This window comes from Peromyscus maniculatus, chromosome 11 (genome assembly GCF_049852395.1).
Source record: "Peromyscus maniculatus bairdii isolate BWxNUB_F1_BW_parent chromosome 11, HU_Pman_BW_mat_3.1, whole genome shotgun sequence".
NCBI lineage: Eukaryota > Metazoa > Chordata > Mammalia > Rodentia > Cricetidae > Peromyscus > Peromyscus maniculatus.
Window position 1 is genome coordinate 45443742 of NC_134862.1, and position 14750 is coordinate 45458491.

The 14750-nt window shown below is 54.2% G+C and overlaps 1 protein-coding gene and 1 long non-coding RNA gene across 3 annotated transcripts; both read left to right on the forward strand.

Annotated features, from left to right (window-relative positions):
* The first annotated feature begins 385 nt into the window (after positions 1-385).
* Positions 386-3697, forward strand: LOC143267788 (uncharacterized). The gene is made up of 3 exons (XR_013043280.1): positions 386-516; positions 1037-1084; positions 3608-3697. It is a non-coding gene; the product is annotated as an uncharacterized LOC143267788 (long non-coding RNA).
* A 2513-nt stretch (positions 3698-6210) lies between these two features.
* Positions 6211-11663, forward strand: Tnni1 (troponin I1, slow skeletal type). Of its 2 annotated transcripts, none has more exons than XM_006982434.4 (6): positions 6211-6373; positions 6811-6942; positions 8157-8246; positions 9350-9526; positions 10337-10446; positions 11423-11557. In XM_006982434.4, exons 1-5 carry the CDS (start codon positions 6236-6238, stop codon positions 10442-10444), a joined length of 645 nt encoding a protein of 214 aa, XP_006982496.2. In that variant the 5' UTR covers positions 6211-6235; the 3' UTR covers positions 10445-10446; positions 11423-11557. The 2 variants fall into 2 exon arrangements, with proteins under 2 accessions (XP_006982496.2, XP_042114144.1); XM_042258210.2 differs by having other exon boundaries at positions 6223-6373; positions 11304-11663.
* Positions 11664-14750: the final 3087 nt, after the last annotated feature.

The window sequence follows — 14750 nt, forward strand, 5'->3', positions numbered from 1 at the left end:
TCACTGGCTCCAGAGTCACCAACAATTAGGTCTTGGGCTTTTGGAGGTTTTTGGAGCATGGGCTGGGACTGCATGTTCACAGGTCCTGGCAAGAGAGAAAATGTCAGTCTGCCACTCCCCAGTCCTTCATGGTTCCCCAGGCCTCCCAATGCCCAGATCTCCTTCATCCCTCTTCCTGTTCTCATCTCTGGGCAGCTCCACATCTGCTCTGGCCTTTTGTTCTCTGTCTTCCCCCCAGTGGAGTGCTGAGGCTCTGTGTGTGCTCCCGATGTACACACACTGGTCTCCAAGCCTGTGTGCCCTGTGGTATACACTGCAGCACGTATCCACCCTGCGAGGTGTGTATGGTGGGAGGGGGTGGGAAGGAGGGGCAGCCGGGAGGGACAGTGGCTGTTCTATTTTTACTGGCCAGTTGCCGGAGGCCACAGGTTTCATAGCCTGCCCTCAGCTCTGCCCCCACACTCTGCAGTCTGTGCTGAGGCTCAGGCCAGCCCGGCTCCACGAGGACTAAACTAGGTAAGTGTCTACAGCCCTCCATGACTGTGGGCCTGGGCAAGCCTGGGGAGAGAGCTGGGATTTTGTTTAAAGGGGAAATAAGGTTTGGGAGATGGAGGATGTTTCTTGTTTGGGTAAGCAGGTTTGTCGGTAGAATACTCTCTAATACTCCTAGCCCTTTGTCCTATAAAATGGCACCTCTCCTGTAAGATGCTGTGGGAGGCGAAACCTGGAGGGACAGAAGTGCCCAGCATGCTCCTCAGGAGCCCGAGGCAGAGCCTAATGGACTATGCTCTCACGAGGGACTGCAGCCAGTGGCATGAAGGACCGTGCTCCCCGTGGGAGGGGTGGCGGCGGGGATCAGGGAGTCACGGCAGAGGGTCTGCATTTAGGGGGTGCCTGGGGAAGAGTGATAGTGACCAGCACCTGCAGTGGCAGGACGAGGAGATAGATGGCTGGCATGCAGGACTCTCAGGGGGCAGGTCCAGAGCCCTGTTGGCCAAGGAGACCATATTATTTCTTTGTCCTTTGTCTCTGACAGGCGCTCTTAGCTCTCTTTGCCCATCTCAGCTGCACAGAACACGAGCAGGTAAAGACAGACGGCCGGTTCTCTCCTCTGCTTCTGGCTCTGAGTTGTAGAAGGAGTTGTTGGGGTCCTCTCGTGGGGGAGGCAGGTGCCACACTGTGATGTTGGGAGGAGTGGGGGGGATGTGCTAAAGGCAGCCCCTACCCCAAGTTTGGAGGTCACAGACCCAAAGAAGTTCTAACACTGGACTTCCTGGCCACGAGCTTGGGAATCCAGCTTGTTAACACCCCGCTCAGGAGCGTGGGGATGCCCTTGAACTAAGACCCAAGGTCAGGGGTGGGGAGCAACGGCAGAGCTTGAGTCCAGTTAGGTGGTCGTGTTCCTGTTAGGTGTGTCAAGAGGCCAGTTCCTTTCTCTACGCTGTCTCTCACCCAGGTCTACACACTCACACACACTCAGGCTTGGCATGGAAAGCCGACAGCTTTTCCACACTAGGGGCCTCAGGGCCCGGAAGGTGAGCCTTGAGTCAGGCCCCAGAATCTGTTCCCTTCCCTCCAGTTCTGCCTTTTCTGTTATCTCCTGGTCTTCCACTTGTAGTACAGATGGAATTCAGCCCTCCAAGTCTCCCTGGAGGGGAGGCCCCTGCTTGTCTTCCACAGAGCCTGTCAAGGGGTCCTGTCTGGTGGGTGTCAAAGCACAGGTCAGGGCCTCGTGCTTGATGGGAGACCCCTGGGCCTGGCATTTGTCAGAGAGGCAGTTGGGGACTGGCTGGAGCTTGGCGGGAGGCCCAGGCTGGGCCCCAGCTGTGGGCCCCACCCTGGCGACAACAGGCTTTCTGAGGGATTGAGGAAGGACAGACATGGCTGACTGCCCACCAGGGCGAAGCACATCCTGGGGAGACAGATGTGAGACCTACTCGGCTACGACTTGCATTCCCAGAGGCCCGACGGACGTGGGTGGGGTGGATCTTTGTCAGCCAGTGTTTCTTTTTGGACTTCCCCAGTGTCTTCAGGAGAGCAAAGCCCTTGACCAGCAGCTGTGCATGGGATCTAATTTCAGCTAAGCATGTTGGGAATGCATGGATGGTTCCCACACCTCTTCCCCTGCACCCCACAGGGACAGCTGAGACTCCGGGGTCACCTCCCACCTAGCCTCACTCTCCCCAAGACAGAAGCATAGGTGGAAAGCTCCCTAACAGGCTGGGATTCACGAGAGGGGGGCCAAGCATGGTTACTGGGCTGGGGGGGGGGGCGTTCTTTATGGGCACAAGAAGGGTGGCTATAGAAAAACATTATTGGGGGGCCCTTGCAAGGGTCCTATAGTGCTCCAAACTAGGTTCATGAACCAAATATAAACATGGGCTTTGAATTCCACGCCTGCCCTCCCTCTAAACGCCATTCCGCTCACTCTTCACTGTCTCAGGCCGCCTGACCCACCCTCCACATTTGTCCCCAGCCTGGCGGCTCCCGCTTCCCTGGGCTTCCTCACCGTCATTTCCTCTACTGTCCGCCTGCCTACTCCAGGATGCTCTATGTCAGGGCCCAGACAGGAGGGTGAATCAGGCCGGTAGGTTTTGCAGCCTTCAGAGCCCCAGTGTGGCCTGGGCCCAGAGACGGCCTGTCAACGGCCTCGGACGGCTCCATGGCTGTGCCTTCTCAGAGGATGCCGGACTCCTATGCCATTATGCCTTAGTTACTGAACTTGCTTTGCTTCCTAGTGAGATCTGGTTTGAATAAAAGGTCCAAGGGCTAAATATTAAGAAGCACAACACTTGGCCGGGTGGTGGTGGTGCACGCCTTTAATCCCAGCACTCAGGAGGCAGAGGCAGGCAGATCTCTGTGAGTTCCAGGCCAGCCTGGACTACAGAGTGAGTTCCAGGACAGGCGCAAAGCTACACAGAGAAACCCTGTCTCGAAAAACAAAAAAACAAAAACAAACAAACAAACAAAAAAAAAAAAAAAAGAAAAGAAAAAGAAAAAAGAAAAAAGAAAAAAGAAGCACAACACTTATCTAAGCTCCAGTTCTGCAGAGAGGGTAACCGGCCAAGAAAGAGTGAAGACACACTAGATTTTTTTTTTTTTTTTTTTTTTTTTTTTTTTATCTCCTGCCTTAACCTCTATACAGGGCTTCTTGCCACCTACCCAGGGCTGCTAGGCACCTATTGAACGGCACCTCTGGAGCTGGGCCAAAAGGTACCTAGCTGCCAGCTTCACGTCAGCTTCCGTTCTGCCCTGCTCCTCCTGCACCGCCCCTGAGTCCTAATCCAAGGGTGAAGTCTGAATTCAGCTGCGTGTTCGAGTCTCTCTCGATCAAGTCCCGTTCTTGACTTTCCAACCACGCTGTCTACAGATTCCCTTCTGTCTTGTAGCACAGTCAGTGGTATTTTTCTGGAAAATAGCCGTATGGAAATGTGTTAGGGTTTGCAGGTCATGGGAGGATTTTGTCCATGTCTTCTGTTTCGTCAGATGAGGTGTCCTGTGGAATCTGGCATGTTGACTACTTCCTGCCATCTGACTCCCCACCCCTACTAGGGGTTCACAGCCAAAGGCACATCTTTTCCATTAATGACTCCTCTGTATCCCCTAGGTACCGCCTTGATACCACCATGCCGGAAGTGTAAGTTATCCCCATGCAGGGCTCCCGGGAGGCATGTCTCCCTTCACCACAGACTTCAGCCTGACAGTCGTGGACAGCCTGGTTCACCCACCCCTCCCCAAGCTACTCCCAGCAGCAGCTCCGGAGATAGGGATGGACCTTAGTGCCTGGTCCGCACTCACTGCTTCCCTGAGGTGTCCAGTTCTCTAAGCCCAGCAGAGCTCACTCCCAGGTCACCCTGGAGGACGTGTTTGGCCTGTGCTTCAGAGATGGCTAGTCAGTGCTGATCGATGGAACTGGACACACTAAACTACCACATCATGTGGGCATGGCAGATTGATGCAGGCCCAGGGATAGAAGTTTTTGCTTTAACTGTGGCCTTCTATCAAAGTTTACGTGGCCTCCCACTAGATCCCCTACAACTATGAATGACCAACATCTCCCAGAAAGAAAGTCCAGTAGCCTAGAAGGTTGTTGGGTTTTTATACTCTTATGTTCTGAAACCCTGAAGTGGTTCCCCCTGCCCTATGGCTGATGTCATTCAGACATGTCGTCACCACCTGCACCCTCCTCTCCAAGCAAATCTGCTTGGTTCTGGGGCTGCTCAGGTCATGTGTTTTGTTCCAACTCACTCTATGCTCTGCTCTTCCCTCCGGTCCTGCCTACGATGGATGCCTAAAGTGAGGTGAGTGATCTCGGGGTTTCTTAGTTCTTCAGGCTGATGCAGGTGGGGTGGGCCTGAGAAGTCAGAGATTGGGTCAAAGCCAAGGTAGGGATGGGGGTGTCCGTGGCTGGGAAAACTCTCAGGAGACGACGAGAAACTACGAGTGAAGGGAGTCGATGGTCCAGGGCACAGCGCCCCTCACAGACATTCATGTGACTGGGACCACAGGTCGGGGCGTGACTTCGTACCTTTGCTGAGTGAAAGTGCTTCCCTCGGCCTCTCTCAAAGCTCCTGCATCCTGGGGGGCATCATTCTGCCTATGGAAAAGCTGATGCTGTGTGAAGCCACATCTGAAAGGTGAAGGCTATGACTGAACATTGAGGAAGGAGCGAAGCTGTGGCCTCAGGTTCCCCTCAGGACTGTGGTCACCCTGGTTCTGGACACCCTGTGGTCCAGATTTCTTCAGGCTGCTGAGAACGCAGCCTGAATATGGCCCGAGGGTGGGGACTGAAGGAAAGGTGATGTGCTGACTCAAGCGGAGAGGTATCGTCACTGGCTGAGGGAACACCTGGCCTGGATAGTCTCAGGAGAAGCAAATATACTATTTCCCAGTGACCTATGAACTTGAGTTTTGCTGAGGCTCCTCTAAAGTGGGTCTCCAGGGACTGTTGGTTAGCGGAAGAGGCCATACACTTCCCGAGTGGTTGGGAAACAGGACCGTGAAAGGTCATTCCCCACGGTGTGTCTGGGTGGGTGAACCAGGGCCTGTAATGGCCACCGCAACTGGCCGTTTCTCTCATTACCTGGAGTGTGGGCTTCCAAAGATGCAAAGATAAGCCACTGTGAGCAGATCGGAAGCTGTGTGCTCAGTGTGCCAAAGCTCATCCATTGCCTCTCCCAGCCACGCCCACAAAGCCTCATCACTTCTGCCTGACATACTGCGGGGACAAACCACAGCTGTGCTCTCTCAGGGTGGATCACGCCTGAAACAGGCCGGTACTCCATGGGAGCAGCAAGGAGAAACCCAGGAGGGACACAGGGCTCCTGTCCTCATCGTCCCATTAGTTAGCAGGGAGGGGGTTCTGTCACCTTCACCACACCGGGGGCCACTGCCACAGGGCTGGGACTTTACAAATTCTTTTCCACAAGTTCTTTCATGATGGCCCACAACATGTGAGCCTCCTGCCTCAGCCCCCAGAGTGCCGAGATTACACACATGACCCACCATACCTGGCCCTGGAGGGAACTTACAAAGAGCTATTAAAACATACCTATCTAGTCATCAAGAATTTGCCTGCAGCCCTGTGGTTGGTGGCGCACGCCTTTTATCCCAGCACTCAGGAGGCAGAGGCAGGTGGATCTCTGAATTCGAGGCCAGCCTGGTCTATAGATTGAGTTCTAGGGCAGCCAGAGTTACACAGAGAAACCCTGTCTCAACAAACAAACAAACAAACAAACAAACAAACAAACAAACAAACATAATTTGTCTGCTCGTTTTGATTAGAAGACACAGCAGTGTTTTCATATCGTAGAAATTTATGTGGGTGACGGTGACTTATAAAGCAGTTCGATGTCCACATAGACACGCTTCACTTATTTGGGAAACATGTAGCATATGTCTCTGGCAGGAAAGAACATCAAAATACAGCTTCATTATCACCTGGAGCACTAAAACATACACCCGTTTTAGGCTTTTCGCAAAGGTTGCTTATCTGTGCCCTCATTTTATCTTGGTGGCGTTGTGAACTGAGTACAGCTGTCAACATGCCCCTCTGCAGATGAGGAGGTACCCGTAAGAGGCATGCTTGCAGATTCCTGCAGAATTCTGCCAGCCGCAGAGTGGGGGCTGGAAGGTGGGGCTTCAAGGAAGCTGCCTGCAGCCTTCTCTGAACTTGACTGGTTCAGTCCCTACGATGAGCTTGAAAAGCCCTAAAGTGAGCAGAGGATTCTGGGTAATGATGAAGCACCACAGCTGGTCCTGTGCTGGTCTGGACCAGAATTCCAGTTTTATAGCCTTTACCTTACCGCTGGTCTCTTCTTCTCATCCTCAGAGGAAATCCAAGATCACTGCCTCCCGCAAACTCATGCTGAAGGTGAGGCTGGTCCCATGGAAGATGGAGGGGCAGCCATGCAGCCTTGAAGGGGTGTGGAGGGCAGGGAGGGGAAGGAGGTGACCAAGCAAGGGTAAGGGAAGAAGCCTGGCCATTGCCAGAGCTGACTGGTGACCAGTGACTTGTATCCTGCTCCTCCTGGGGAGGGATTCCTAGGTGGAGGGAGAGGAAGGGATATGGTTCGTTTTGATGTTCCTCTCTTTGGAGCTCTGTGGGACAAAAGGGCTAACAAGGAGGGAAGAGGGAGACTGTGTGGGTAAGCCAGCTCCGGGGCTCAGGAACGCCACTGCACACATAGCTGGCACTGAGCCATGATGGCCTCAGACCTGCCGAGTCCGGAGGCTCTTTCCCCTCACTTGATGATGCTGGCTAGGGAATATGAGGAACCAGCCTTGGCTCAGCGGCTTTGTCCTTTCCAGAGCCTGATGCTAGCCAAGGCCAAGGAGTGCTGGGAGCAGGAACACGAGGAACGAGAGGCTGAGAAGGTGCGGTACCTAGCGGAGCGCATCCCCACACTGCAGACCCGAGGCCTGTCCCTCAGCGCCCTGCAGGTAAGCCTGGCCGGCTGGGAAGGACCCTCTGTGGGTCTTGAACTAACACAGCTCTGTAACCTGCAAGGTGCCCTCCCACCCACCCACGCCAATGTGATGCCCCCATTTTATAGACTTGAGAGGGGGGTCCCAGAGGGGAGAATGGAATTATTGGGACTGGCTTCCCGTCAGTTGGTGCAATGGTCTGGCCTGGGGGATGGGCAGGATTTAGGCAAGCCCATTCCTCCAAAGATTTGCCCCTCTGTTTAGAGATGAGTCTTTACTGTTTTTAATTAGTTAGGAGTTGCTTTAACGCCAGTGACTGAAGAGAATAGGCTAGATGCAAATACTTGCATGTATCTCCCATGGCAGTGGCTATTTTAATTTTATTATTTTTTGTTTAACATGTAGTTGCCAAATTTTCTGCTATTAACTTATGTTACTTTTATGATAAGAAAACTATTTTTGAAGAAAACAGCTATGAGCCTGGTGTAGAGGCGTGTGTTCATAGTCTCATGCTCAGGAGGGAGAGGCTGGAGGATTGTGAACTAAAGCTTTTTTATTAAAACATTTGTATACACTGTATTTTGATCACATTTCCCTTTCCCCAGCTCTTCCCAGATTCTTCTTACCTCCCAGGCCACTCAACTTCATGTTATTTCTCTCTCTAATAAAAGAAATACAACAACAAAAAAAATCAAAAATCAAAATCAAGAGGAAAAAATATCAAAAATCAAAATAAAGAGGAAAGGAAGGAAGGAAGGAAGGAAGGAAGGAAGGAAGGAAGGAAGGAAGGAAGAAAAGAAAAAGAAAATCAAGAGTGTGGTGGTGTTCACTTTTTATCCCAGCACTCAGAGGCAGAGGCAGGCAGATCTGTGAATTCAAGGTCAGCCTGGTCTACAGTAGAGAGAGCCAGGACAGAGCAACATACTGAGACCCTGTCGGGGGAGAGGGGGTGTGTTTTCAGGCCAGCCGGGGCTACATATTGACATGATCCAAAAAAAAAAAAAAGTTAACATTAAAAAAAAAGCTAGGAAAAGAAAGCACACACAGCGCAGAAAGGAGAGCCAAGGCGTATGCTCTGAGGTGTTCCTCCGATGGAGTCTCAGCAGCTCCTGCTGGGATTACAGGGGGCCATAGCGCCAAGCACGCTGAGTGTGGAGACAGAAAAGGGAGGCTGGAGCTGGCGGCCCCTCCCCCTCCTCCACTCTCACGCCATCACTCTGCTCCCTCAGGACTTGTGCCGAGAGCTACATGCCAAGGTGGAGGTGGTGGACGAGGAGCGCTATGATATTGAGGCCAAATGCCTCCACAACACCAGGGAGGTAAGGCCTAGGGAGGGCGAGGAGGAGGCTGGGCCTGTGCGGGGTGAGTAGGGTGGACATCAGAGGGACCACCTCTTTCTACGGGGCCTTGGAGGCAGCCTCTCAGCATGAAGCTTTAGTTTTCCACGCTGGCACCACAGGCCGGCAGATGGGCGGGAAGGATAGCCACACAGGAAGAGAAGAGACTTCCTCCCCACCTGCCATGTGAGCTCCTCAGAAGTGCCTGTCTGCGCCCACCCACACAAGTAATCGGTTGTCCGGTAATGATATCTCACCACTGTGAAGGGCTTTCATGTGTGTTGCAACCTTTGATCCTCCCTACGTGCCTGTGGGTGACATGGGGACTATGTCCCGACCCTGACAAATGAGGACGCCGAGACCCACAAAGGCTAAGAACTTGCTTGGCTCGAGAGTCACAAAATGGGGGTCCCAGTCGGTACCCCACTCTCTGATTCCTACTCCTGTACTGGATACTCGGTGCTCCTTCAGGGTGGGGTGGGCGAGCATCAGGGCCAGCCAGTAGAGAAGAATGGGGGAAGGCGGGACTTCCTGTGCAGGCGGGCTGCTTCTGAGCATTCACCCACGTTGAGCAGGCACATCCCTACCCATCTCCACTTGCCAGGACACTGCTGTGTGATGTCATTAAGCTCCAGAGAACTCCCTCTTAGCCCACACCCTGGGATTCCTAGGGTGTAGGATTTAGGGTTTTGTTTTTTTACCTGCTGGGTCAATCTAGGTTCAGCTGCTTTGCAGGTCCCCTGGGCAGGGCCTGTCAGCACAGCAAGGATGGAGGGACAGAAGAAAGCAGCTCACACTCCACACAAGGCTTCCAAATGTGAATGATGGCTGAATGGCTTTTCATTTATTTGAGCCTTGGTGAAGGGGAGCGGGGGAGGTTAACGACTGGGCTTAATCTGCAAAAGTTGGTGGTGACTGTTTGGAAAAGGATAGATAGGTGGTTCTGAGCGCCTCAGAGTGTCTAGCCTGGAGCCTGGGAGACTTGGGGGGTGGCTCTAGCTGGAAGCCCAGGAGTTGGATCCCCAGGAAGAGAGGTCCGGGTCTAGCGTCCCCTCCCCAGAAGCCTTGCTCCTTCCCTCCTACAGATCAAGGACCTGAAGCTGAAGGTGCTGGACCTCCGTGGGAAGTTCAAGCGTCCACCCCTGCGCCGGGTCCGTGTCTCGGCTGACGCCATGCTCCGAGCCTTGCTGGGCTCCAAGCACAAGGTGTCCATGGACCTACGGGCCAACCTCAAGTCTGTGAAGAAAGAAGACACGGAGAAGGTGAGGGCCACTCTCCTCAGACACTTCCTCCTCCTGCCTACAGAGGCGCTCTAGTCAGTCTGTGATCCAGAATGCTCTAGAACCCCCTATGAGGTCAGTGTCAGAGGAGGGATGACAGACTGCTTCCGGTCTGAGGGGAAGATTGGGCAGGGGAAAGGCTGACGGAGGAATAAAGTAAAAACCTTGCTCCCAGTGTCAATGAGAGGGTGACCACTGCCCCAGTCACCACGGCTTCTGGTTGCGGCTGTAGGAACCTGAGTGTATAGAAATTGGAGAACTGAGTTCGATCACTTGGCTAGCAAACAACACCTTCAAGTTTGCTGGCCACACAGGCTAGGCCCAGAGCTGACAGGACTGTGTTCTCAAGCGTGAGAGAGCGATCTCTGGTCCAGGAAGCCTGATAAAGATAAACAGGCTCGGCAGTCTGCTGACAAAAATGGAAACAGGTCAAACGAATCAGGGGACGCTCCTTGGAGGAGGTGACCCTGAGCTGCAGTACGTCACCCAGGAGGGTGTTGTGGGGTCTTGGAGGCGAGGCTGACCTGTGATACACTGAAAACCAGCTCTGTGACCCCACCACAGTCACCTAGAACCTCCCACCCACACAGCCTCATACTCTCTGTGGAGCCTCAGCCTAGCCCGGGTCCCTGTCCGGTAAGGCATCTTCCAGCACATGCTGGGCAGGAGCATCAGGATTTCCTGTCCCGAGAAGAGGTGGATTTTCTTCCACCTGATGACTCTTGAGCTCAGGGGGCCTTTGTTGCCCCTCCAGCCTGGTGAGTTTCTGACGTGTTTGCGAATTGCCCACAGGAGCGGCCAGTAGAGGTGGGAGACTGGAGGAAGAATGTGGAGGCCATGTCTGGCATGGAAGGCCGCAAGAAGATGTTCGACGCTGCCAAGTCCCCGACCTCACAGTAGAGGTGCCTGTTTGTCTTTGAAGTCCCTCAGAGTCCCTAGGGCACTCGGGATAAGTAAGGGATGAGAGGCCAAGGCTTCGTGCAGGAGAACTCTTGGGAGTCAGCTCTCTTGAGTGCAGGCCTACTCTATCTAGTCCCTTCAAACACGTGTCTGTATCAGGGTCCCCTCACCTATAAAACTGGGGCTTGTACCAGATCGGTGGTCCTGGGACTGGCAGCCTCCATCTGTTCCTAGTTGCACATGGTTGAACTGGACACTGTGGGGCTGGGGGACCCTAGAAATCCTGAGGCAAGCCAGAGTCTGAGAATACAAGGTTAGATGATCCCCGAGGTCCCTTCAGCTCTAACTCTCCAAGAATCTCAGGTCTTTGACACATGATTTGGTGACATCCTTTACTTGTATACCCTCAAAGAAGCACCCCAATCACTGTTGCCAGGGAGGACACCAGTTCAGAGAAGCTAACCCCCCTCCATTTTTCTCCAGAAAAGTGAGAGCACAGAAAGGAGGTGTAATAGACAAGTCCACAGGCCTCCCAGAGCAGGCCAGGCTTTCTCCCCAGAGCAGATTTCAGCTACTGATAGGAGAGGGTTCACAAATGAAGGGGAAGGGCTGAGGGTGCAAAGGTCAGCTGTGGGACCAGACCAGTCCTGGAAGATGACAGGGCAGGCTAGAGCCAAGGAGCTTGGGAAGGGTGTAGAGACAGGGAGCTCAGGTTGTGGGCGGAGCAGCTGAGGAGTCTCATGGGTGGTACGAGGGAGAAGCCCCAGGGACTGTGGGGGACGTGTGTGTCCATCAGTGACGCCTCAACAGCACACATTTCTAGGATCTATTTGATAGCGTCTCCGCTCTGTCCTCACAGGTTGCCTTGCCGTATGGCACTATGGGATCGTGCTTTGGGCCCCTTCCTCCAGCCCCACTCACCTATCTTCCTGCCAATGCCTAGAGCATCCCTGCTTCACCTCCCCCCTCTCCCCCCAGCCTACATGGCCACCTTTGGAGCCAGGATGAGATGGCGCACTGAGGAGCAGAGAGAAGCGAGTGGCGGAGAACTCAACCTACGAGGCACGCTGGTGTTACCCAGTCACACCGAGGGGCCACAGGCTGAGGCGGGAGGCAGAGAGAACACCTTCCCTACAGCCCCAGATCGCCACCCTCCATTTCTGTCGCTACCTGCAGTGTCCACCGGCATCACGACTCTTCATTAAAAAAATCCAGGTTCCTGGTGGTTTCTGTAGCTCCGTGGTTAGTGCTCAGAAGGGAGTGAGGAAAAGGAGTCTGTGCTGAGGGACTGAGTTAGGAGTCCAGAGTAGGAACGGAAGACTAAGGACTTGGTGGCTGTCTGCTAGTGTGCCCCCCCCAGGAATCTTTCTTCCAAGTCACAGTGTCATCACACACTCTCACCATCCAGGAATCCCAGCTCACCAAAGCTGGGATCTCTGACAACAGACCGTCCTATCCTAGGCTCTAGGGGTCAGAGGGGCTTCCCATCTGTAGCGTACCCTGTCTGATTTCCCTAGCCGCCACAAACAAGGACTCTCTGGTGCCTTCTCCTGTACCTAACTGTAGTGGGCCAGGAGGGCCCTCTCTTCCGGTCTGCACTTTGACCTCCGAGGAGGGACATACTGCAGTTCCATGTCTGGCCACCAGGGGACTCCTTCCCTCATCTCTGCCTGGCTGCTCAGGTCCTAAGTCCTTGCTCTCTGCTCCAAATTACTTCCTCTCTTACTGGAGGCGCGGGAGGGGAGGAGGAACATTCCCTGAGTCCTCTGCATGGGCCCTCTGTCCCTCCCCAGAGGGCAAGCGTGTGTCAGGGACCCCAGTCTCTCCCCACACTCCCAGTCAAACATCCCCAAGACTCATTCTTTCTCCAAGGCGGTCCTGCCCGTGGTCTGACCTTTGGGGTCAGTTCCTTTTCCTATCTCGATGATGTTTGGGCCCAAAATCTGGGAGGGGCTGAAACCAGGGGGAGAGGAGTAGGTGTAGTGAGGGGACAGCCCTGGGTCCTTGAGTTGTTACCCCGCCCCCACGCAGCCCCTTAAAGGAGCAAAGAGCAAGATTCTGAGCCAGGGTGGAACTTGGCTTTTAGGGTGGTGTCAATGGCAGTTCCTGAGCTAAGCCGACAGGGAAGTAGCTGGTCCTCAGGACTAGCCCCCACAGAAGCTGAGCGGTCTGGACGGTCCCGTTCACCTGCCCCTGGAGAGACCCAGCTCTACCCTCTGATCCCCGGGTATTATCTGTCACGAATGCCAATGGCTGGTGCAAAGTGCAGTGTGGTTACCTCCTGGGGCACAGTCTGGGGGCAGGCATGCTCAGCCTGCCTGTGGCCGTGGGGACCAGCAACTTGGGGTGCGTTAGGAAAGGCAGCACCTAGCCACAGGGCTTTTGCTACGAACACATCAGTAGGCAGGGAGTGAGGGGTGTGCAAAGAGCGCACTTACTGTGCACTTTTGCATGCCTGTAGTCATAGATACGCCCAGTCACACACACACAAACAGAGAGAGAAAGATCGCCGGGGAACCTGACAGGGCTGGTTCATGCCACAGAGCATAGGGTGAGGCTTCGTGCCTGGGCAGCCAAGAAACCCACCCTTCCCTGCCTCACGGGCTCCTCCCAGCTGGCCTGGCTCCAAAGCATGTCTCAATGTTTTGTCTCTTTCCAGCTCTTTGATAGAACCTGGCCTTAAGTTCCCGAGGCAAATCTCAGTCTGCCAGTAGACCATTAACCCGGGGCTTTGACAGATTGGGGTCTCCACCCTGCCCTATAGAGGAGGGAGTCCGGGCCCCAATCCTCACTCAAAGCAAACATGCTATACCGAGGGCTGCTGGGAGGTGGGGGTGGGGCTCCCAACACACCCAAGCCTATGGCCCTCTGGGAAAGGGCAGAGGACCCAGGCAGAGAACTCCAGAAGGTCACCAGCCCCATTCTTCTGCCTCCGGTGCCCTGAGCCATCTCCTTGAGGATGGACTAGCGCTCTGACAGATGCCCACACGTATCTGGGGAAGACCGAACCCCTGCCTGGCAAGGAGAAGATGGTCTTCAGCAATGGAACTCTGGAAAGGGTTTTTGCTCTAAACCTGGGGGTGGGAAATGTCTTATCTATAGAGTCCCGACTCTGCGTGGAGGTCCACAGTCCACACGACTGGATATGGCTATAAGCAGGAGTGAGCCTTGGGACCTCCCGCTGATTGGCAGCTCCCACACGGAGCATGTGACCATGTGCCAGGCACTGCTTTAGATAGTGTAGTCGGCTAACCTTCACATCAGCCCTGTGAGACACCCCCGTGCTATTGGGAGGAGGCGCTGAGTTACAGCGAGTCCAATGACTTCCCATGGTCCCAAAGCGGGGGAGGAGGGAGGTGGGACTTCATTGAGGAAGTTTGCCAGCATCCAGACTCTCATTCACTATTTCCTCGGCACCATTTCCAGTAATAACAATGCCAAATGTACCATGCCAAATGCTTTATCAGAATTTGTCACACATTCTCAGAAAAAGCTTGGAGGTAGACCTCTAGGAATGGAGCTCCGGAAGGTTTGGGACACTAGGTTATATGGGCCAGAGATTGATGGCTGTGGGCTTCACAGGGGACCCCAGTTCCACTTGCCTTGGGGGTGACTCTTTTCTAAGATCGGTCTTGCTTCAACTGTCTAGGAGGGTCTCCACTAGGGTCCTGCCTGTATACCATGGAGATCCTTCCCATATGCCTACCAAAAGGGGAAGCCATTATGTGAGAGGCAAGACAGACCCACATGGGCAAAAGGGAGGCCTTCTTCAAATAGTTGGACCTAGGCTGAGAGTGGAAGCCCAAGCCCAAGACCTTCTTGGGGAATGCCTGGTGTGAACAAACCCACAACAGCTGTGTGGGCATGCCTCTCTCTGCAGCTGGCGATGGCAGGATATTCTTCCCTCCTGGTTAGGAACAACCAGGGCAGGATGCCACCTGCTACCACCCTGCCTATCTTAGAGTCCTCAGGAGGCCAGCTGGTATCTTCCCTTTCTTTCATGAGGTGCCCAGTTCCCACTGGTCCCAGGGCCCCAAGCCCAGCGGTGTGTCTGAATCTCATTCAGCGGCTGGCACACTCCCGGTAAACCTGTGCTCAGAGTTTCTGGGGCTAAAGTGTCATTCGGAAGGAGGGGCCAGGTTAAACGTTAGCCACAATGGCCCCCCGCGAAGTGAGTCACACCCCCCACGGGGCTCTGGGCTGGGCAGCCATGGGGGCAGTTTTGTTCCAGGTGGGTGGCCAAGCTGCTGAAGTCTGGGACAGGTCTCTGGGACCAGTGCAGATGGCGGCTTCCTCTGCTGACCCC